The sequence below is a fragment of the Aquarana catesbeiana genome, linkage group LG06 (genome assembly GCF_042186555.1).
Source record: "Aquarana catesbeiana isolate 2022-GZ linkage group LG06, ASM4218655v1, whole genome shotgun sequence".
Classification (NCBI taxonomy): domain Eukaryota; kingdom Metazoa; phylum Chordata; class Amphibia; order Anura; family Ranidae; genus Aquarana; species Aquarana catesbeiana.
In genome coordinates, this window is record NC_133329.1 from 390,444,847 (window position 1) to 390,469,683 (window position 24,837).

Here is a 24,837-nt window from a genome sequence, read left to right on the forward strand (position 1 = left end):
ATACAGCGATTCACCTCTATAGACACTGCGTGTGGCTGTGGAAAAAAAAAACGCTGCGATTTTCATGTGAATGAGGCCCATCTGTCCTCAGGTCAGCGGCTCCACAAATTACAGCAAGAGGGTAAGAAAGACAGCCAAGCAACTAGCATTTTCAGAATGAAGACTCAACATTGGCAGCCTTCTTTATGTCTCTAATAATTATAATAATGATATCTCTAAAGGAAACTTTCATTGAAAAAAAAAAACTGGCAGGGTCAGTCTTTGTTGACTTTCTTTTGAAAATGCTTAGTTGCCTGGCTGCCCTCGCAGTAACGAAATGAATTTTGAGTGAGGTGTAGATGGCCACTTTATTAGGTACACCTGTTCAGTTGCTTGGTGACACAAACTGCTAATCAGCCAATCACATGGCAGCAACTCAATGCATTTAGGCATCTAGATGTGGTGAAGACGACTTGATGACGTTCAAACCAAACATCAGAATGGGGAAGAAAGGGGGATTTAAGTGACTCTGAACGTGGCATGGTCGGGGGTGCCAGACAGGCTGGTCTGAGTATTTAAAAAACAGCTGATGTTCCTGGTACCAGCGAGGTGTACCCAATAAAGTGGCGGTAAGATAATACAGTATATATATATATATATATATATATATACACTCACCGGCCACTTTATTAGGTACACCTTCCTAGTACCGGGTTGGACCCCTTTTTGCCTTCATTCTTGGTGGCATAGATACAACAAGGTGTTGGAAACATTCCTCAGAGATTTTGCTCCATAGTGACATGATGGCATCACGCAGTTGCTGCAGATTTGTCGGCTGCACATCCATGATGGGAATCTCCCGTTCCACCACATCCCAAAGGTGCTCTATTGGATGAGATGTGGTGAGTGTGGAGACCATTGGAGTACAGGGACCTCATTGTCCAGTGGTGAGATGATTTGATCTTTGTGACATGGTGTATTATCCTGCTGGAAGGAGCCATCAGAAGATGGGGACACTGTAGTCATAAAGGGATGGACATGGTCAGCAACAATACTCAGGTAGGCCGTGGGGTTTAAATGATGATCAATTGGTACTAAGGGGCCCAAAGTGTGCCAAGAAAATATCCCCCCCACCATTACACCACCACCAGCCTGAACCGGTGATACAAGGCAGGATGGATCCATGTGCCAAATTCTGACCCGACCATCTGAATGTCGGAGCTGAAATCCAGACTCATCAGACCAGGAAACGTTTTTCCAATCTTCTATTGTACAATTTTGGTGATCTGTGCGATTTGTAGCCTCAGTTTCCTGTTCTTAGCTGACAGGAGTGGCACCCGGTGTGGTCTTCTGCTGCTGTAGCCCATCTGCTTCAAGGTTCAATGTGTTGTGTGTTCAAAGATGGTATTCTGCATACCTTGGTTGTAACGGGAGGTTATTTAAGTTCCTGTTGCCTTTCTATCACCTGGAACCAGTCTGTCCATTCTCATCTGACTTGACATTGACAAGGCATTTTCCCCCACACAACTGCCGCTCACTGGATATTTTCTCTTTTTCGGACCTTTCTCTGTAAACCCCGAGAGATGGTTGTGTGTAAAAATCCCAGTGGATCAGCAGTTCTTGAAATACTCAGACCAGCCCGTCTGGCACCAACAACCATGCCACGTTCAAAGTCACTTATATCCTTTTTCTGCCTCATTCTGATGTTCGGTCTGAACTTCAGCAAGTCGTCTTCACCACGTTTAGATGCCTAAATGCATTGAGTTGCTGCCACATGATCGGCTGATTAGCAATTTGTGTTACCAAGCAATTGAACAGGTGTACCTAATAAAGTGGCCAGTGAGTGTGTGTGTATATATATATATATATATATATATATATATATATATATATATGTATAATGAAAAAAACTCTGTACATATAAGGGATATATTTACTGGCCACTTTATTAGGTACACCTTGCTAGTACTGGGTTGGTACAGATGTACCTAATAAACTGGCCGGTGAGTGAATATATTTTTATATATTTTTTTTAGATATATCTTTTTTTCTGTTTTTATATATATATATATATATACCCTTTAAACGTCAGGAATCAATAAAGCAGATTGGGGTGACAACCCTTCCTATTACATACAGGAAGAAGGCATGGTGGTCAGTGAAGGGTTAATGGGCGTGTCCCTATGAAGCGCTCATTGCTGGTCGGTGATAGGCGGGGGGGGGCGGGGCTGTGAGGCGGAGGGGCGGGGTCAGCGGGCGCAGTCTCCGCTCGGCTCTCCAGTCGCTGTCCGTGGTGCTGATCGCGGCCGGGGAGAGCAGAGCGGGGCGGTATGCGCCCAGTGTGATCGGGAGCCCAGGGGGCCCCTCATCCGTCACACCTCGGAGGCCTCCAGCACCAGGATGGGTCTCCCTGCAGGCGCCGTCCTCTGCCTCCTGATGATTACCTGCTGCCCCCGCGGGGGCCTGGGGGCCCGGAGCCACGGTGAGTGACATCTCCGCATCCATCCGATCCCCCCCCGACTGCTGTACAACCTTCTCCCGAGGACTGCCTGTTATAATGTATGGGGGGATTGTACACCGATCTGTACACACCGGGGGAGGGGAGACTCATCACTAACATCACCCGGACACATACAGCCCCCCCGGATCTACACACACCCCCTACTACAGGGGGGGCTCCACTACTAGGGGGGGTTCCACTACTACAGGGGGGGGGCTCCACTACTACAGGGGGGTCCTCCACTACAGGGAGTTACACTACTACAGGGGGCTCCACTACTACAGGGGGGCTCCACTACTACAGGGGGCTCCACTACTACAGGGGGGTCCTCTACTACAGGGGGGCTCCACTACTACAGGGGGCTCCACTACTACAGGGGGGTCCTCTACTACAGGGGGGTTACACTACTACAGGGGGGTCCTCTACTACAGGGGGGCTCCACTACTACAGAAGGTCCTCTACTACAGGGGGGTCCTCTACTACAGGGGGGCTCCACTACTACAGGGGGCTCCACTACTACAGGGGGGTCCTCTACTACAGGGGGGGTTACAGTACTACAGGGGGGTCCACTACTACAGGGGGCTCCACTACTATAGGGGAGATCCACTACTACAGGGGGCTCCACTACTACAGGGGGGATCCACTACTACAGGGGGCTCCACTACTACAGGGGGGGATCCACTACTACAGGGGGCTCCACTACTACAGGGGGGTCCACTACTACAGGGGGGATTCACTACTACAGGGGGGCTCCACTACTACAGGGGGCTCCACTACTACAGGGGGGTTACACTACTACAGAGGGGCTCCACTACTACAGGGGGCTCCACTACTACAGGGGGGTCCTCTACTACAGGGGGCTCCACTACTACAGGGGGTCCTCTACTACAGGGGGGATTACACTACTACAGGGGGGTCCACTACTACAGGGGGCTCCACTACTATAGGGGAGATCCACTACTACAGGGGGGGCTCCACTACTACAGGCGGGTCCTCTACTACAGGGGGGGCTCCACTACTACGGGGGGATCCACTACTACAGGGGGCTCCACTACTACAGGGGGGGCTCCACTACTACAGGGGGGATCCACTACTACAGGGGGCTCCACTACTACAGGGGGGGCTCCACTACTACAGGGGGGATCCACTACTACAGGGGGCTCCACTACTACAGGGGGGTCCACTACTACAGGGGGGGTTCACTACTACAGGGGGGCTCCACTACTACAGGGGGCTCCACTACTACAGGCGGGTCCTCTACTACAGGAGGGGCTCCACTACTACAGGGGGGATCCACTACTACAGGGGGCTCCACTACTACAGGGGGGTCCACTACTACAGGGGGGATTCACTACTACAGGGGGGCTCCACTACTACAGGGGGGTCCTCTACTACAGGGGGCTCCACTACTACAGGGGGGTCCTCTACTACAGGGGGGTTACACTACTACAGGGGGGTCCTCTACTACAGGGGGGCTCCACTACTACAGGGGGCTCCACTACTACAGGGGGGTCCTCTACTACAGGGGGGTTCCACTACTACAGGGGGGCTCAACTCCTACAGGGGGGCTCCACTACTACAGGGGGGCTCCACTACTACAGGGGGCTCCACTACTATAGGGGGGATCCACTACTACAGGGGGGCTCCACTACTACAGGCGGGTCCTCTACTACAGGGGGGGCTCCACTACTACAGGGGGGATCCACTACTACAGGGGGCTCCACTACTACAGGAGGGATCCACTACTACAGGGGGCTCCACTACTACAGGGGGGATTCACTACTACAGAGGGGCTCCACTACTACAGGGGGCTCCACTACTACAGGGGGGTCCTCTACTACAGGGGGCTCTACTACTACAGGGGGGTCCTCTACTACAGGGGGGTTACACTACTACAGGGGGGTCCTCTACTACAGGGGGGCTCCACTACTACAGGGGGCTCCACTACTACAGGGGGGTCCTCTACTACAGGGGGGGTTACACTACTACAGGGGGGGTTACACTACTACAGGGGGCTCCACTACTATAGGGGAGATCCACTACTACAGGGGGGTCCTCTACTACAGGGGGGCTCCACTACTACAGGGGGTCCTCTACTACAGGGGGTCCTCTACTACAGGGGGGCTCCACTACTACAGGGGGCTCCACTACTACAGGGGGGTCCTCTACTACAGGGGGGGTTACACTACTACAGGGGGGTCCACTACTACAGGGGGTTCCACTACTATAGGGGAGATCCACTACTACAGGGGGGCTCCACTACTACAGGCGGGTCCTCTACTACAGGGGGGGGCTCCACTACTACGGGGGGATCCACTACTACAGGGGGCTCCACTACTACAGGGGGGCTCCACTACTACAGGGGGATCCACTACTACAGGGGGCTCCACTACTACAGGGGGGCTCCACTACTACAGGGGGGATCCACTACTACAGGGGGCTCCACTACTACAGGGGGGATCCACTACTACAGGGGGCTCCACTACTACAGGGGGGCTCCACTACTACAGGGGGGATCCACTACTACAGGGGGCTCCACTACTACAGGGGGGTCCACTACTACAGGGGGGATTCACTACTACAGGGGGGCTCCACTACTACAGGGGGCTCCACTACTACAGGGGGGTCCTCTACTACAGGGGGCTCCACTACTACAGGGGGTCCACTACTACAGGGGGCTCCACTACTATAGGGGAGATCCACTACTACAGGGGGCTCCACTACTACAGGGGGGATCCACTACTACAGGGGGGCTCCACTACTACAGGCGGGTCCTCTACTACAGGGGGGGCTCCACTACTACGGGGGGATCCACTACTACAGGGGGCTCCACTACTACAGGGGGGGCTCCACTACTACAGGGGGGATCCACTACTACAGGGGGCTCCACTACTACAGGGGGGGCTCCACTACTACAGGGGGGATCCACTACTACAGGGGGCTCCACTACTACAGGGGGGTCCACTACTACAGGGGGGATTCACTACTACAGGGGGGCTCCACTACTACAGGGGGCTCCACTACTACAGGCGGGTCCTCTACTACAGGGGGGGCTCCACTACTACAGGGGGCTCCACTACTACAGGGGGTCCACTACTACAGGGGGGATTCACTACTACAGGGGGGCTCCACTACTACAGGGGGGTCCTCTACTACAGGGGGCTCCACTACTACAGGGGGGTCCTCTACTACAGGGGGGTTACACTACTACAGGGGGGGTCCTCTACTACAGGGGGGCTCCACTACTACAGGGGGCTCCACTACTACAGGGGGGTCCTCTACTACAGGGGGGTTCCACTACTACAGGGGGGCTCCACTCCTACAGGGGGGCTCCACTACTACAGGGGGGCTCCACTACTACAGGGGGCTCCACTACTATAGGGGGATCCACTACTACAGGGGGGGCTCCACTACTACAGGCGGGTCCTCTACTACAGGGGGGGCTCCACTACTACAGGGGGGGATCCACTACTACAGGGGGCTCCACTACTACAGGGGGGGCTCCACTACTACAGGGGGGATCCACTACTACAGGGGGCTCCACTACTTCAGGGGGAATTCACTACTACAGAGGGGCTCCACTACTACAGGGGGCTCCACTACTACAGGGGGGTCCTCTACTACAGGGGGCTCTACTACTACAGGGGGGTCCTCTACTACAGGGGGGTTACACTACTACAGGGGGGTCTCTACTACAGGGGGGCTCCACTACTACAGGGGGCTCCACTACTACAGGGGGATCCTCTACTACAGGGGGGCTCCACTCCTACAGGGGGGCTCCACTACTACAGGGGGGCTCCACTGCTACAGGGGGGGGCTCCACTTCTACAGGCGGGTCCTCTACTACAGGGGGGGCTCCACTACTACAGGGGGGGATCCACTACTACAGGGGGCTCCACTACTACAGGGGGGCTCCACTACTACAGGCGGGTCCTCTACTACAGGGGGGGCTCAACTACTACAGGGGGATCCACTACTACAGGGGGCTCCACTACTACAGGGGGGTCCACTACTACAGGGGGATCCACTACTACAGGGGGGCTCCACTACTACAGGGGGCTCCACTACTACAGGGGGGGCTCCACTACTACAGGGGGGCTCCACTACTACAGGGGGTCCTCTACTACAGGGGGGGCTCCACTACTACAGGGGGCTCCACTACTATAGGGGTCCTCTACTACAGGGGGGCTCCACTACTACAGGGGGGATCCACTACTACAGGGGGGTTACACTACTACAGGGGGGTCCTCTACTACAGGGGGGCTCCACTACTACAGGGGGCTCCACTACCACATGGGGTCCTCTACTACAGGGGGGTTTCACTACTACAGGGGGGCTCCACTCCTACAGGGGGGCTCCACTACTACAGGGGGCTCCACTACTACAGGGGGGCTCCACTACTACAGGCGGGTCCTCTACTACAGGGGGGGCTCCACTACTACAGGGGGGATCCACTACTACAGGGGGCTCCACTACTACAGGGGGGGCTCCACTACTACAGGCGGGTCCTCTACTACAGGGGGGGCTCCACTACTACAGGGGGGATCCACTACTACAGGGGGCTCCACTACTACAGGGGGTCCACTACTACAGGGGGATCCACTACTACAGGGGGGCTCCACTACTACAGGGGGCTCCACTACTACAGGGGGCTCCACTACTACAGGGGGGGCTCCACTACTACAGGCGGGTCCTCTACTACAGGGGGGGCTCCACTACTACAGGGGGGATCCACTACTACAGGGGGCTCCACTACTACAGGGGGGTCCACTACTACAGGGGGGTCCTCTACTACAGGGGGCTCCACTACTACAGGGGGCTCCACTACTACAGGGGGGGCTCCACTACTACAGGGGGGATCCACTACTACAGGGGGGCTCCACTACTACAGGGGGCTCCACTACTACAGGGGGGCTCCACTACTACAGGGGGGGCTCCACTCCTACAGGGGGGATCCACTACTACAGGGGGGCTCCACTACTACAGGGGGGGCTCCACTACTACAGGGGGGCTCCACTACTACAGGGGGGGCTCCACTACTACGGGGGGCTCCACTACTACAAGGGGCTCCACTACTACAGGGGGATCCACTACTACAGGGGGCTCCACTACTACAGGGGGCTCCACTACTACAGGGGGGCTCCACTACTACAGGGAGGCTCTACTACTACAGGGTGGCTCCACTACTACAGGGGCTCTACTACTACAGGGGGCTCCACTGCTACAAGGGGGCTCCACTACTACAGGGGGCTCCACTACTACAAGGGGCTCCACTATTACAGGGGGGCTCCACTGCTACAGGGGGCTCCGCTGCTACAGGGGGATCCACTGCTACAGGGGGGTCCACTGCTACAGGGGGGCTCCACTACTACGGGGGGGCCTCTACTACAGGGGGGCTCCACTACTACAGGGGGACTCCACTACTACGGGGGTCCTCTACTATGGGGGGCTCCACTACTACAGGGGGGTCCTCTACTACAGGGGGGCTCCACTACTACAGGGGGCTCCACTACTACAGGGGGGCTCCACTACTACAGGGGGATCCACTACTATAGGGGGGATTCTCTACTACAGGGGGCTCCACTACTACAGGGGGGCCCTCTACTACAGGGGGGCTCCACTACTACAGGGGGCTCCACTACTACAGGGGGGGCTCCACTCCTACAGGGGGGATCCACTACTACAGGGGGCTCCACTACTACAGGGGGGGGCTCCACTACTACAGGGGGGCTCCACTACTACAGGGGGGCTCCACTACTACGGGGGGCTCCACTACTACAAGGGGCTCCACTACTACAGGGGGATCCACTACTACAGGGGGCTCCACTACTACAGGGGGGCTCCACTACTACAGGGAGGCTCTACTACTACAGGGTGGCTCCACTACTACAGGGGCTCTACTACTACAGGGGGCTCCACTGCTACAAGGGGGCTCCACTACTACAGGGGGCTCCACTACTACAAGGGGCTCCACTATTACAGGGGGGCTCCACTGCTACAGGGGGCTCCGCTGCTACAGGGGGATCCACTGCTACAGGGGGGTCCACTGCTACAGGGGGGCTCCACTACTACGGGGGGGCCTCTACTACAGGGGGGCTCCACTACTACAGGGGGACTCCACTCCTACAGGGGGGCTCCACTACTACAGGGGGCTCCACTACTACAGGGGGGCTCCACTACTACAGGCGGGTCCTCTACTACAGGGGGGCTCCACTACTACAAGGGGCTCTACTACTATAGGGGGCTCTATTACTACAGGGGGCTCCACTACTACAGGGGGGCTCCACTACTACAGGGGGCTCCACTACTACAGGGGGGCTCCACTGCTACAGGGGGCTCCACTATTACAGGGGGCTCCACTATTACAGGGGGCTCCACTACTACAAGGGGCTCCACTACTACAGGGGCTCTACTACTACAGGGGGGGCTCCACTACTACAGGGGGATTCACTACTACAGGGGGGATCCACTACTACAGGGGGCTCCACTACTACAGGGGGGCTCCACTACTACAGGGGGCTCCACTACTACAAGGGGGCTCCACTACTACAGGGGGATCCTCTACTACAGGGGGGTCCACTACTACAGGGGGCTCCACTAATACAGGGGGGCTCCACTAATACAGGGGGGCTCCACTACTGCAGGGGGGGCTCCTCTACTACAGGGGGGCTCTACTACTACGGGGGGCTCCATTACTACGGGGGTCCATTACTACAGGGGGGGCTCCACTACTACAGGGGGCTCCACTACTACAGGGGGGCTCCTCTACTACAGGGGGCTCCACTACTACAGGGGGGGCTCCACTACTATGGGGGGCTCCACTACTATGGGGGCTCCACTACTACGGGGGGCTCCACTACTACAGGGGGGGCTCCTTTACTACAGGGGGCTCCACTACTACAGGGGGGCTCCACTACTACAGGGGGCTCTTCTACTGCAGGGGGGCTCCTCTACTACAGGGGGATCCACTACTAAAGGGGGGGCTCCACTACTACGGGGCTCCACTACTACAGGGGGGCTCCGCTACTATGGGCGGCTCCACTACTACGGGGGGATCCACTACTATGGGGGGCTCCACTACTACGGGGGGCTCCACTACTACAGGGGACTCCTCTACAACAGGGGGGCTCCACTACTACAGGGGGCTCCACTACTACAAGGGGGCTCCACTACTACAGGGGGATCCTCTACTACAGGGGGGTCCACTACTACAGGGGGCTCCACTAATACAGGGGGGCTCCACTAATACAGGGGGGCTCCACTACTGCAGGGGGGGCTCCTCTACTACAGGGGGGCTCTACTACTACGGGGGGCTCCATTACTACGGGGGTCCATTACTACAGGGGGGGCTCCACTACTACAGGGGGCTCCACTACTACAGGGGGGCTCCTCTACTACAGGGGGCTCCACTACTACAGGGGGGGCTCCACTACTATGGGGGGCTCCACTACTATGGGGGCTCCACTACTACGGGGGGCTCCACTACTACAGGGGGGCTCCTTTACTACAGGGGGCTCCACTACTACAGGGGGGCTCCACTACTACAGGGGGCTCTTCTACTGCAGGGGGGCTCCTCTACTACAGGGGGATCCACTACTAAAGGGGGGGCTCCACTACTACGGGGCTCCACTACTACAGGGGGGGCTCCGCTACTATGGGCGGCTCCACTACTACGGGGGGATCCACTACTATGGGGGGGCTCCACTACTACGGGGGGCTCCACTACTACAGGGGACTCCTCTACAACAGGGGGGCTCCACTGCTACAGGGGGATCCACTACTATGGGGGGCTCCACTACTACAGGGGGCTCCACTACTACAGGGGGCTCCACTACTACGGGGTGATCCACTACTACAGGGTGGCTCCTCTACTATGGGGTGCTTCACTACCAGGTGCTCCTCTATGGGGTGATCCTCTACAGGGTGCTCCACTACTGGGTGATCCACTATAGGATGCTCCACTACCGGGTGATCCTATACAGGGTGATCCTCTACTGGGTGCTCCTCTACAGGTTGCTTCACAACAGGGTGTTCTTCTATGGAGTGCTCCACTACGGGGTGGTCCTTCACGAGGTGCTCAACTACAGGGTGCTCCTCATGGGTGCTCCACTACAGAGTGCTCCTCTACGGGATGCTCCACTACACGGTGCATCACTACATGGTGCATCACTACAGGGTGCTCCACTACAAGGTGCTTCTGTACAGGGTGCTCCTCTACTGGGTGCCTCACTACGGGGTGCTTCACTACAGGGTGCTCCTCTACAGGGTGCTCCTCTACTGGGTGCCCCACTACGGAGTGCTCCTCTACGGGGTGCTCCACTACAGGGTGCTCCTCTACTGGGTGCTCTTCTACAGGGTCCTCCTCTACAGGGTGCTCCTCTACAGGGTGGTCCCCTACAGGATGTTCTTCCACGGGGTGCTCCTCTATGGAGCGCTCCTCCATGGGGCGCTACACTACAGGGTGCTCCTCTATGGGGCGCTACACTACAGGGTGCTCCTCTATGGGGTGCTACACTACAGGGTGCTCCTCTATGGGGTTCTACACTACAGGATGCTCCTCTATGGGGTGCTCCTCTACAGGATTTCTGCACTGTGTGTTCCTCTACTCGGTGCCCCTGTACAGGGTGCTCCACTGTGTGCTCCTTCAAAGAGTGCTTCTCTACAGGGTGCTCCACTATTGGGAGCTCCTTTACAGGGTGCGACACTACTAGGTGCTCCTCTAGAGGGTGCTCCTCTACTGGGTGCTCCTCTATAGAGTGCTACGCTGTGTGCTCCTCTACTGGGTGCTCCTCTATAGAGTGCTACGCTGTGTGCTCCTCTACTGGGTGCTCCTCTATAGAGTGCTACACTGTGTGCTCCTCTACTAGATGCTCTTTTACTACAGGACTCCACTATGTGCACCTCTTCTGCATGTCTATACTAATGTACACAATGTATCCTTTTATTTATATTGTCAGAATCATAAACCTTTACTGTGTGATATTGTGTATATTTACAGTATATATTGTCATTCTGGAGCAGACAGAATCTGTAGTAGCTGTGCATGGCAGCCAATCAGCCTCCAGCTTTCATTTTCAAAGCTTAGCTAAACAAGCTGAAGAAAGAAGCTGATTGGTTACTTTACATGGCGGTTCCTGTTTTAGTAAATCCCCCCCCATTTTCATGTGCTCAGTTATTTGCTGTTGTTATGTTCCTCTCATATACCTTTCATCCTTCCCTATTCCATGCAGGGATTGGGATTTTGAATAGAACATGATATTCGGTTACTTTTAGAGATTACTTAGAAATGAGTTGTTTTTTTCTTCTTGTGCTTTTTTAGGTTTATTCAGTAAATCTGAGCAAAAGCCCCGTCAGCAATCTGATTTCTAATCGCTGCCAGATTGATTCTGATTGGATGCTGTTGATTGCTGGTCTAATGGGACACTGTTGGCTGAAATCACAAATCTTTACACATTAATATTTTATTGTATTATGTGACAGTTATTTTCAAGTCTCATTGGGCACAACTGAAAATAGCTGTCATTTTTTTTTTTTAAAGCTTCTTATCTAGGTGTTTTAATTTTGTAAGGTGAGTCCTTGTAGGTTCAATTCTCATTGCTAACCCATCAAGATAAGTATTTGTATTTTCCCAAAAAAGTGGGTTATTTTCAGTTAAAGCTAAACTCCGGTAATGACACAAAATGTAGCGCCCCCCCCGCACTGCAAGGGTTAAATGATGGTTTAGTCTAGAGGTGGGGGGATAGGCTGGATTACCTAATTCCTGGCTCCAGCTCTGCCCTCAGGCTCCGGTCTGTAGGCACTCCTATGGCATTATCACGCCTAGTGCGAGGCTATTAACCCTGCATTGCCCAAAGGGAAGGCAAGACGGCGACCTCGGCCTGAAGCCCCCTAGGGAGGAGGCTACATAGACTGAGGGACCCTCAGTCTCCTCCTGGCTCCGACAGGGTCCCTCAATCTATGTAGGCTGCTCTCTAGAGGGGTTTTCAGGCCACGGTTTCCAGCTCGCCTCCCCGTGGGCAATGCAGGGTTAATAGCCTCCCACTAAGCGTGATAATGCCATAGGACAGAGCTGGAGCCAGGAATTAGGTAAGTAATCCAGCCTATCCCTGCACCCAGGGCCGGGACAAGGGGTGGGCAGAAGGGGCGGCTGCCCTGGGCACTGTGAGGTTGGGGGGGTATTTGTGTTCTAGGAGCTGAAATTGAGGGGCGGGGGGTGCTAGGAATAGTGATTTGTGTTGGATGGAGATTGGGGGGGAGGTGGAGAAGATTTGTTCTAGGAGGGGGATTTGGGGGGAAGAAGATTTGTTCTAGGAGGGGGATTTGGGGGGAAGATTTGTTTTAGGAGGAGGATTTGGGGGGAAGAAGATTTGTTCTGGGAGGGGGATTTGGGGGGAAGAAGATTTGTTTTAGGAGGGGGATTTGGGGGGAAGAAGATTTGTTTTAGGAGGGGGATTTGGGGGGACAGAAGATTTGTTTTAGGAGGGGGATTTGGGGGGAAGATTTGTTCTAGGAGGGGGATTTGGGGGGAAGAAGATTTGTTCTAGGAGGGGGATTTGGGGGGAAGAAGATTTGTTCTAGGAGGGGGATTTGTGGGGAAGAAGATTTGTTCTAGGAGGGGGATTTGGGGGGAAGAAGTTTTGTTCTAGGAGGGGGATTTGTGGGGAAGAAGATTTGTTCTAGGAGGGGGATTTGGGGGGAAGAAGTTTTGTTCTAGGAGGGGGATTTGGGGGGAAGAAGATTTGTTCTAGGAGGGGGATTTGGGGGGAAGAAGATTTGTTCTAGGAGGGGGATTTGTGGGGAAGAAGATTTGTTCTAGGAGGGGGATTTGTGGGGAAGAAGATTTGTTCTAGGAGGGGGATTTGGGGGGAAGAAGATTTGTTCTAGGAGGGGGATTTGGGGGAAGAAGATTTGTTCTAGGAGGGGGATTTGGGGGGAAGAAGATTTGTTCTAGGAGGGGGATTTGTGGGGAAGAAGATTTGTTCTAGGAGGGGGATTTGGGGGGAAGAAGTTTTGTTCTAGGAGGGGGATTTGTGGGGAAGAAGATTTGTTCTAGGAGGGGGATTTGGGGGGAAGAAGTTTTGTTCTAGGAGGGGGATTTGGGGGGAAGAAGTTTTGTTCTAGGAGGGGGATTTGGGGGGAAGAAGATTTGTTCTAGGAGGGGGATTTGGGGGGAAGAAGATTTGTTCTAGGAGGGGGATTTGGGGGGAAGAAGATCTGTTCTAGGAGGGGGATTTGGAGGGAAGAAGATTTGTTTTAGGAGGGGGATTTGGGGGGAAGAAGATTTGTTTTAGGAGGGGGATTTGGGGGGAAGAAGATTTGTTCTAGGAGGGGGATTTGGGGGCTTTGTGCTAGAAGAGGTGATATGGTAGAGGGGGGAGGAAATTTGTGCTAGGCAGGGACATTTCTGGGGGGGAGGGGCAATTTGTGCTACTAGATGTTTGTACTAGGAGGGGAAATTTGGGGGGGGGGGGGATCTGTGCTAGAAGGGGGGATTGGGGGAAGAATTTGTGCTGGGAGGGGTTATTCAAAGTGGGGGGGGGGGATTTGTGCTCAAGGGGAAATTTAAGGGGTAGAGGATTTATGCTGGGAAGGATGTTTTTTGTGTTTGGAGGGTTTTGTGCTTGGGAGATTTGAAGAGAGAGAGAGAGAGGATTTGAGCTTGGAGGGGGGATGGGGGAAAAGATTTGTGCTGGCAGGGGGGGACTTCAGTAGGGGGGGCAGATTTGTACTGGGTAAAGGAGGATTTATGCTTAGGGGGTAAACATGCAGATTAGTGCTCAATTTCTTTTTTTTTTTTGGGGGGGGGGGGGGGTGATTTACTAAAGGCAAATAGACTGTGCACTTTGCAAGTGCAATTTCTCCAGAGCTTAGTAAATGAGGGGAAGCTTCACTTTGCAAAGAATACCAAATCACATGCAAGAAAAGTAAAAAAAAAAAAATTTAGAGCTGCACGATTCTGGTAAAAAATTAGAATCATGGTTTTTTTTTTTTGCTTACAATAAAGATCACGATTCTCACGGCGTAATATCATCTGTCAAAGTATTTTAAAAAAATTGGGCTAACTTTACTGTTTCGTTTATTTATTTATTTATTTTTTTATCAAATAGTTTTTTATTATCATTTTTTTTCCCTAAAAAAAAAAAAAACTCAAAAACACACAAAACTTTGCGATCACATATCCCCACCCAACAACAACACCAAAAAAAAAAAATCCATATCTGCACTTACAAGATTATATTTCGATCGTTATTCAGAGCCCTCCATCACATTATTACACCTAAATGGTGTTTATATTCGTATGCAGTTATTCCCCTCCAAAAATCGATCCCATTATTAACTTTCCTCGATATCATTAGTATTACTCATCTGACTGTTCAAACAAATTGGAGACTAACCACCAGTGCCAAATTTTCACAAATTTTTTTAGGACTTCTCCTATATTTATATGTCAATTCCTCTCATTTAGATTAAGATTAATTGCTTTAATCCATTGATCTCTATCGTTTTTTTAAAATTCATTGAAGTTTTCTTTTCAAAAAAATTGCGTTTGAAAGACTGCTGCGCAAATACAGTGTGACATAAAATATTGTAACGACCGCCATGTTATTCTCTAGGGGTCTCTGCTTAAAAAAAGAAAATATATATATATATAATGTTTGGGGGTCCTAAGTAATTTTCTAGCAGAAAATACCAATTTTAACTTGTAAATAACAAATGTCAGAAAAAAGCTCAGATCACATCTTGGCGTCCCGGATCGTGGGCGGAATCGCCGCGATTCTGCCCACGATCCCGAACCATGGCAAAGTGCAGGACGCCCATGCGATCCCTGTCACTTCCAATGGCACTGTGATCGCGGCAGGATTTTGCCGCGATTGTCGCCTGACGAATCGCGGTAAAATCACGCACACAGAATTGCGGTATACGCCTGACGCCCAAAAAAAGTTCTTGTACTTCCTTTGGGCGACAGGCGTCCCGCAATTCTCTTTGCGTGATTTTGCCATGATTCGTCGGGTGAAAGTTGCGGCAAAATCGTGCCACGGTCAGGGTGCCATTGGAAGTGACGGGGATCGCACGGGCGTCCAGCGATTTGCCGCTATTTCGAATCGCGGGCAGAATCGCAGCGATTCCGCCCGCGATTCGGATCGCTCAGTTGTGAACGGAGCCTAAGTCTTTAAGTGGTTAAACTTTCCTCATTTACAGACCGAAGTTCACCACTTTGATCTAAAAGAACCAAACGTTACAATGTTTCCTTTTATATCTTGCCAGGTTTGACAGCTGTGAGTGAGCAGAGAACGGCTCTGCACTTGTTACATGAATGAATTGTGGAAATGCTGGATTAGGATTGTGAGGGGGAATGAATCGAGATTGCGATTTTTTTAACAATTAATCGGGCAGCTTTAACATAATTGGATGATGGAAGTCAAATTTCACAATTTTAATGTTTTTACATACTGTCAACAGTGCAGTACAGCATCATCATATAATTTGTTTGTCGGTGATCCGGAACACTGACTAGTGACAGTATGTAAAAAAAAAAAAAAAAAAAAAAAAGAATTAATAATAAATTAATAATAAATTAAAGAATTAATAATATTTTTCAAAAAAATTTTCAAAAAAAATAAAAAAATTTATTTATATTTATTTATTTATTTTTAGTTATTTTATAACACTGTGACCAGTGCAATATAATGTTATCATAGTATAACATCAGTATCAGTGTCATATCACAGCCCATCTGTACCATGTGATTAGCTGTGGCCAATCGCAGCTAATCACAACAATACTCACTGAATGAATCAGTTTCATTCAGTAAAGAATGGTTGTTTATACCAATGAAATTCATTGGTATAAGCCACGGGTGCTCAACCTGTGGCCCTCCAGCTGTTGCGGAACTACAAGTCCCATCATGCCTCTGCCTTTAGGAGTCATGCTTGTAACTGTCAGCCTTGCAATGCCTCATGGGACTTGTAGTTCTGCAACAGCTGGAGGGCCACAGGTTGAGCACCCGTGGCTTATACCAATGAATTTCATTGGTATAAACAACCATTCTTTACTGAATGAAACTGATTCATTCAGTGAGTATTGTTGTGATTAGCTGCGATTGGCCACAGCTAATCACATGGTACAGATGGGCTGTGATATTGACCCTGTCTGTACCATGTGATCAAAGTGACCAATCACAGCTAGCAATGCAATCGTGCACAATGGATGGCATGAAAGGAAGCCATCCATTGTTTACAACTGTCATGTGATCTGCTGAGATTGGTCACAGTGATCACATGGTACCGGGCTGGTACCACAGTGATTTGTCATCAGCTGTGTCCGGGCGCGTTACGGGCAAAGACTATTGTCCCGCCTGGCCGTCATTTTGCAATAGGCCGGGCAGAAAGTGGTTAATGTGTTGGCCCCTGTACTCCGGTGAGCTAGTGTTGTACAACTACCCTTTCATTATCTATTACCAGTGCATCAAGTGGACATTTTGTCTGCATTGTATCGATTATACCTGAGCAATGTTTGCTTAATTTTCATCTTTTTCTTGTGTTTTTGTATTTGTATACTTTATATACAATAAAGTTACCTTTAAAAAAAAGGGGGGGGGTGAAGGGTTAGCCCCTATAGAGCTCAATTTACAAAGATAAAACACCAAGATAAAAAAAAAGTACTTTCTAGTAAGTGGCAGTTATTTTCAGTTGGGCCCAATGACATTTGAAAATAACTGTCACATAATGAAATAAAGTAACCTTAGCCTTGTATATTGAGATTTAAAAATGTCAGGTACCTGGCTAAATAAAGCTCCTCATCCCCCAGTGATGACACGTTGTGGATGGAGTCTCTATGTATGTAGAAGGTGTCTTCAGATTGGTTATAGCGTCCCCCTGTGCCGGCACACTTCTTTTTATTGCCTCCAATATTTTTTTTATTGCTTTAAAAAAAAAAAAAGAAGAAGGATTTGGCTGTCAGAGGTGTCACTTGTAGTAAATATATGAAAGTTGATTAGAGGTCGGCTGTTGTCGGAAGCGGCACACCATGGCACGGTGTCATTAGATGGAAGCCCCAGGACGGAAGAAGCGACAGCCGTGCCGGAGAATACAGAATTCTATACTTTTAGTGTTGAATAATTCTCTTTGATGGCGGTGATAATAACCAGCCTCAAGGAAGCCCCAGCAGGCCCTCGAAATATTTTATCGGGAAGATTTGATGGTGTTTACGTGTTTTGTTTTGTTTTTTTGGGAACGCAGAAAATTCAAAATGTGAACAAAAACAAAAGTGTGCCGATACCAAATCATTTCTTGTATGGAAACCTCACAACAGTAAAATCAGTCTGTATATGCAGTAAAGCATGCTTGTCACTGTGGAACCTAAGGGGTTAATCCTCTGCGTTGTGTGAAAAGGCTGTTTGATCCATTCATCTCTGATCCTCCCCTTCTTCCACAGTCCCCAATCCATCACCTGATAGAACAGAGCCCTAGGAGGCACTCTGCACATGCTCAGTTTGGTGTGTATTGCTAGAGAGGTTTTTTCTTTTCTTGGAAGGGTGCATGTGATCAGCACAGGGCCAATCAGCACTGCCCAGACAGAGGGTCAGGGGTCCTGCAGCCTCATAGGACAGTCAGAGGAGAATGAAAACTCCTCCTACAAGCTTTAACCAGACACCGATAGAAGTCACAAGACTGCTATATACTGCTGATGAGAAAAGGTTTGTATTTACTAAAATAATTGCATTTCCATGTTCTGTGTACTGTGGGAGACCAGATATAGTGAATGCAGAGTCCTGGGTTTAGTAACACTTTAAAGCGGTTGTAAACCCTTACATTTTGCCTAGTGAAGTGACTGGCCTCAGCTCATACACAGAGATGAAACAAATCCTCCTACATAAGTTGTACCTGTTTATCTGCAGCCGTCTGTCCCCTACATCCATTCAAAGTGCAGAATTTACACAGGATCGCTCAGCTCTGAAAGCAGGGGGTGGAGATCTGAAGTTACATCAGTGAGGAGAGCTGATTGGAGGGAAGCCCCCTCCCCTTTCACACAGCACACAGGAACAAAGCTGAGGCTGTCAATCACAGACTGTGCCCTCCTGTCACCATTTTTTTCTTGGTGTCAGGAAAACTTGTCAGAAGTGACTCACACAGATAACATAGGAAGGAGGCAGCAGACGGAAATTATACTTAGTGCTTTGGATTGAAACAAGTGCACACTATTCAGGGGTCTCAAACTGGTGACCCTCCAGCTCTTGCGAAACTACAAGTCCCATCATGCCTCTGCCTGTGGGAGTCATGCTTGTAACTGTCAGCCTCGCGATGCCTCATGGGACTTGTAGTTTCGCAACATCTGGAGGGCAACCAATTTGAGACCCCTGAGGGATGTCTTTTGTTCATATGTCATGTCTGAGGTTTACAACCGCTTTAACCAGTTCACGCAAATCGCCGTACCCGTACGTCGGTACATTGACCCTAAATACCGTTGTCGTGGCAGCAGCTAGCTGCCATAACCCCGGTATTTTCAGGAACAGCGTGTGTTTCTCTTTAAGATAAAAGTGCCCCCTGAGCCTGGATGCTGAGTGAGGCGAAGATTGTCTCCGCTCAGCTCCATAACATTAGATGGCAGAAGTGATGTCAAACGTCACTTCCGCCCAATGCTCTTAAAGGGGAATTTTTTTTTTTTAATTTATTGCATTTTAGTGTAAATATGAGATCTGAGGTCTTTTTGACCCCAGATCTCACATTTAAGAGGTCCTGTCATGCCTTGTTTTCTATTACTACAAGGGATGTTTACATAAAATGAAAAAAAAAAAAAAAAACGATCAAGCTTCGAGGGTCGTAGTTAGGAGACCTGGGGGGTAGGTAGCCAAAGTCCTACCCCAGCACTGGTCAGTTTGGGGCTCCTATCATCTATGGTTCTGGAGATACGGGCCTCCTTGCGCAGCCTGTCAGAAGCTACATACATCGCAGCCAGTTTAAATACAAGCTGGCACACTCTGCAGCAGACTTAGAGGATGAGCTCACAGTGCCTCTCACTTCTTGTCAGAAACACTGAGCTCAATAAACAGCTTGGAGCGTTGTACTAATGGTAAAGCACCATTGGAACAAGCTGTCCAATAAAAATGCTGCAGTGGAGGCTCTCCTCTCACTGCAGTGTCATAGAAGGGGTTCATGTTTCTAAAAGACAAATGCTCCCTTCCAGCCCTTAGAGGGGTTGTAAACCCTTGTGTTTTTTCACCTTAATGGATACTACCCAACATTTTGAGATGGAAACGAGGGACACCTACTAATAAACGTATGTAGGCATAGGACACGCCCCCCTGCCACACTCCCTTAAAGGAGAATTAACAAAAAAAAAAAAGCTTAAATAAATCCACAAGGCCTTTTTTTTTTACCATTACAATACCTTATATATTGGCTTTTAAAATGTACAAATGCAGCAATTTAGAAATTGGATGAAATGTTTAGCACTGGGAAATACTTTTTGAAAGCTAAAAAGTGCATTTTATAAACAACTATATAGATCCGAGCAAAATGAGGGACAAATGAGGATGAAAGAGGGACAGAGGGACATTGCTCCAAATCAGGGACAGTCCCTCGAAATCAAGGACAGTTGGGAGCTTTGTTAATGCATCCTATGCATTAAGGTGAAAAAACACCTGCCAGCCACGACCCCCCAGCCCCCCCATTTTACTTACCTGAGCCCTTTCATCTCCTCAGTGAGGACGCGCTCTCCCTCTCTCCACGGGGTCCCAGCTCTTGATTGGATAGATTGATAGCAGCGCAACCATTGGCTCCCGCTGCTGTCAATCAAATGCAATGACGTGGGGCCAAGTCCGGCATTCGTGTCTGTGGACGCAAATGCTGGACTCGGGAGCGCGCCCTCAAGGTAACCCCCTCGGGAGAGTGCTTCTCCTAGGGGGGTCATCTGATGCGGAGAGGAGCTGCGAGAGCTGCCGGGGGACCCCAGAAGAGCAGGTTTGGGGCCACTCTGTGCAAAACAAGCTGCACAGTGGAGGTAAGTATGATATGTTTGTTATTTAAAAAAAAAAAAAAAAATGATCCTTTACAATCACTTTAACTGCTAGGAAAAAACATGTGTTTATGGGTATTATTATTCATTATTATTATACACGATTTATATCGCGCCAACAGTTTACACAGCGCTTTACAATGTAGAGGGGGGACATAAGATTTACCCACAATCCCATGTTTTTCTCACACGGTTAAGAGGGAGAATGATAATCTGCTGCCTGCTGAAAGGGTACTGTTATAATTAAGCTAAATCATATCTTATTATGCTATATGTTAGAACATAATTTATAATTTAACATAATGTATTATTTATCTATTTACTGCGAAATTACTGGTTGGAAGTTATAACTTTAAACTTCAGTAATTTGTCCGTTAAGCCCCCTGCTTGAGTGCAGCTTTTGGAAATATAGTAAATTACCTTAAAAACAATATATAATAATTATTTGCATATTACTTACTTATGGTAATTAACCCATTAACCCCAGGCCAATTCTGACACTTCTCTCCTACATGTAAAAATCATCATTTTTTTTTGCTAGAAAATTTACTCGGAATCCCCAAATATTATATATATATATATATATATATATATATATATATATATATTGCTTTAGCAGACACCCTGGGGAATAAAATGGCGGTTGTTGCAACTTTTTATGTTACACTGTATTTGCGAAGCAATTTTTCAAACTCGTTTTTTTTGGGAAAAAAAATGTTTCATGGAAAAAAAAAGTTAGCCCGTTTTTTTTTTTTTGTATACTATGAAAGATGATGTTTTGTTGGGTAAATAGATACCTAACATGTCACACGTTAAAATTGCGCACACTCGTAGAATGGCGCCAAACTTCAGCTCTTAAAGTTCTCCATAGGCTACATTTTAAGTTTTTTCATGTTTAGAGTTACAGAGGAGGTTAGTGCTAGACCGCACGTCCCTGCCATACAGTTACATTGGTTCAGCTTTGACCAATGTACCTTATTTATCGGTGTATAACACGCACTTTTTTCCCCTTAAATCGGGAAAATCGTGGGTGCCTGTTGTACGCCGATCCCCGCTGTCTGGAGGAACGAGCGCCACTGATATACACAAGTGTACTGTGTACTCGGCTAGGCTCGGCTCCGCTCGCAGTCTCGCCCAGTCCAGCCATTGGACCTGTGTTATGCCCATCATAGGAGCCGGGCCTAGGGGAGGGACTGGGAGAGGAGCTGAGTACACCGGACGTCTGGCTCTGTCTATCTCGGCGGCGGTAATTTTAAACGGCAAGGCTGCAGTGACACTGGGGCAAGGCTGCAATGACACTGGGGCAAGGCTGCAGTGACACTGGGCAAGGCTGCAATGACACTGGGGCAAGGCTGCAATGACACTGGGGCAAGGCTGCAATGACACTGGGCAAGGCTGCAATGACACTGGGCAAGGCTGCAATGACACTGGGGCAAGGCTGCAATGACACTGGGGCAAGGCTGCAATGACACTGGGCAAGGCTGCAATGACACTGGGGCAAGGCTGCAATGACACTGGGGCAAGGCTGCAATGACACTGGGCAAGGCTGCAATGACACTGGGCAATGCTGCAATGACACTGGGCAAGGCTGCAGTGACACTGGGCAAGGCTGCAATGACATTGGGCAATGCTGCAATGACACTGGGCAAGGCTGCAATGACACTGGGCAAGGCTGCAGTGACACTGGGCAAGGCTGCAATGACACTGGGGCAAGGCTGCAATGACACTGGGCAATGCTGCAATGACACTGGGCAATGCTGCAATGACACTGGGCAAGGCTGCAATGACACTGGGGCAAGGCTGCAATGACACTGGGCAAGGCTGCAATGACACTGGGCAATGCTGCAATGACACTGGGCAAGGCTGCAGTGACACTGGGCAAGGCTGCAATGACATTGGGCAATGCTGCAATGACACTGGGCAAGGCTGCAATGACAATGGGCAAGGCTGCAATGACACTGGGGCAAGGCTGCAATAACACTGGGCAAGGCTGCAGTGACACTGAACAAGGCTGCAGTGACACTGGACAAGGCTGCAATGACAATGACACTGGGCAAGGCTGCAATGACACTGGGGCAAGGCTGCAATGACACTGGGGCAAGGCTGCAATGACACTGGGGCAAGGCTGCAATGACACTGGGGCAAGGCTGCAATGACACTGGGCAAGGCTGCAATGACACTGGGGTAAGGCTGCAATGACACTGGGGCAAGGCTGCAATGACACTGACAAGGCTGCATATGACACTGATAAGGTTGCATTGATGGGCATTTAAATGTAAGTTTTTTCCTTTTAACTTCCCTCCTAAAAGTTTTTTTCCTTAAAATTCCCTCCTAAACTTGGGGTGCGTGTTATACGCCGGCGCATGTTGTACGCCGATAAATACGGTAATTATGTATATACCATACCTGTGGGATCCCTCTGGAAGCTGGAGCTCTCTGTAGTAGACACCATTACTCCACTTGCTTCCCGGTCCGATTCCAAGCCGCTGCCGTGCTGCATTGTAAACACAGGAGGTCGGCTGCTTGGCACAGGTGCCATTCCGAAATCGCTTTGTGTTTATTCCGGGGATGTAAAGCCTTCTCTGGAGTAGCGATGTCCACTACTGTAATTTCCAGCTTCTAGAGCAGGGGTGTCAAACTCAAATTCATCGGGGGCCGCATCAGCAATATGGTTGTCCTCAAGGGGCCGGTTCTATATCTAAGACTATGTATCTACTCTTTATCATATTAAATAATTGCTTATGCATTTAATTATAACTTTTTTAATTTAAGTAATAATTAGCTTAGAGTTCAGGGGTGTGATGTGTACATAGTGCAAGGTTCAAGAGTGAGTTACGTAGAGAGCGCAGGGTACAGGGTTTGCACTGTGGACAGAGTGCAGGGTTCAGGGGTTGTGCTGTGGACAGAGTGCAGGGTTCAGGGGTTGTGCTGTGGACAGAGCGCAGGGTTCAGGGGTTTGCGCTGTGGACAGAGTGCAGGGTTCAGGGGTTTGCGCTGTGGACAGAGTGCAGGGTTCAGGGGTTTGCGCTGTGGACAGAGAGCAGGGTTCAGGGGTTTGCGCTGTGGACAGAGCGCAGGGGTTTGCGCTGTGGACAGAGCGCAGGGTTCAGGGGTTTGCGCTGTGGACAGAGTGCAGGGTTCAGGGGTTTGCGCTGTGGACAGAGTGCAGGGTTCAGGGGTTTGCGCTGTGGACAGAGTGCAGGGTTCAGGGGTTTGCACTGTGGACAGAGTGCAGGGTTCAGGGGTTTGCGCTGTGGACAGAGTGCAGGGTTCAGGGGTTTGCGCTGTGGACAGAGAGCAGGGTTCAGGGGTTTGCGCTGTGGACAGAGCGCAGGGGTTTGCGCTGTGGACAGAGCGCAGGGTTCAGGGGTTTGCGCTGTGGACAGAGTGCAGGGTTCAGGGGTTTGCGCTGTGGACAGAGTGCAGGGTTCAGGGGTTTGCGCTGTGGACAGAGTGCAGGGTTCAGGGGTTTGCACTGTGGACAGAGTGCAGGGTTCAGGGGTTTGCGCTGTGGACAGAGTGCAGGGTTCAGGGGTTTGCACTGTGGACAGAGTGCAGGGTTCAGGGGTTTGCGCTGTGGACAGAGTGCAGGGTTCAGGGGTTTGCGCTGTGGACAGAGTGCAGGGTTCAGGGGTTTGCACTGTGGACAGAGTGCAGGGTTCAGGGGTTTGCGCTGTGGACAGAGTGCAGGGTTCAGGGGTTTGCGCTGTGAACAGGGTTCAGGGGTTTGTGCTGTGGACAGAGTGCAGGGTTCAGGGGTTTGCGCCGGGAGGAAGAACGGGTGAGAGTCGGAGGGCGCTGCGGGCCACATGACAAGGCTCGGCAGGCCGGATTCGGCCCTCAGGCCTTGTGTTTGACACCTGTGTTCTAGAGAGATCCCACAGGTATGGAATCTACATAATTAGATTGGTCCAAACTGGATTAATGTAATTATGTCTTAATAGCCATTCCTGGATTTCTTCTTTAACCAATTGCCTACTAGGCACCTTTACTCCCTTCCTGCCCAGGCCAATAGTCAGCTTTCAGCTCTGTCATGCAAAGCTGTACCCATATGACATTTTTTATCATTTTTTTCCCCACATATATTTAATCACCACTGAGTTTTTTATTTTTTGCTTTTTGAAAAAAAATAAGTCATTTTTCTCCCACACTGAGACACTAATATGCAGCACCGATGGACACTGATAGGCGGCACCGATGGACAATGATAGGTGGCACAGATAGGCAGCACTGATAGGCTGCACTGATGGGCACTGATGAGGAGGCACTAATATGCAGCACTGATGGGCAATAATAGGTGGCACAGATAGATGGCACTGACGGGCACTGGTGAGGAGGCACTA

General features: G+C 50.6%; 1 protein-coding gene across 2 annotated transcripts in view; it reads left to right on the top strand.

The window, feature by feature from the left end:
• The first annotated feature begins 2,204 nt into the window (after window positions 1–2,204).
• PTPRN (protein tyrosine phosphatase receptor type N) overlaps window positions 2,205–24,837 on the top strand; it is a 193,996-nt gene continuing 171,363 nt past the window's right edge. For both annotated transcript variants that reach the window (XM_073634326.1, XM_073634327.1), the window contains exon 1: window positions 2,205–2,461. In XM_073634326.1, coding sequence (XP_073490427.1) covers window positions 2,380–2,461 — 82 coding nt within the window. In that variant the 5' untranslated portion in view covers window positions 2,205–2,379. The remainder of the gene's footprint in view (window positions 2,462–24,837) is intronic.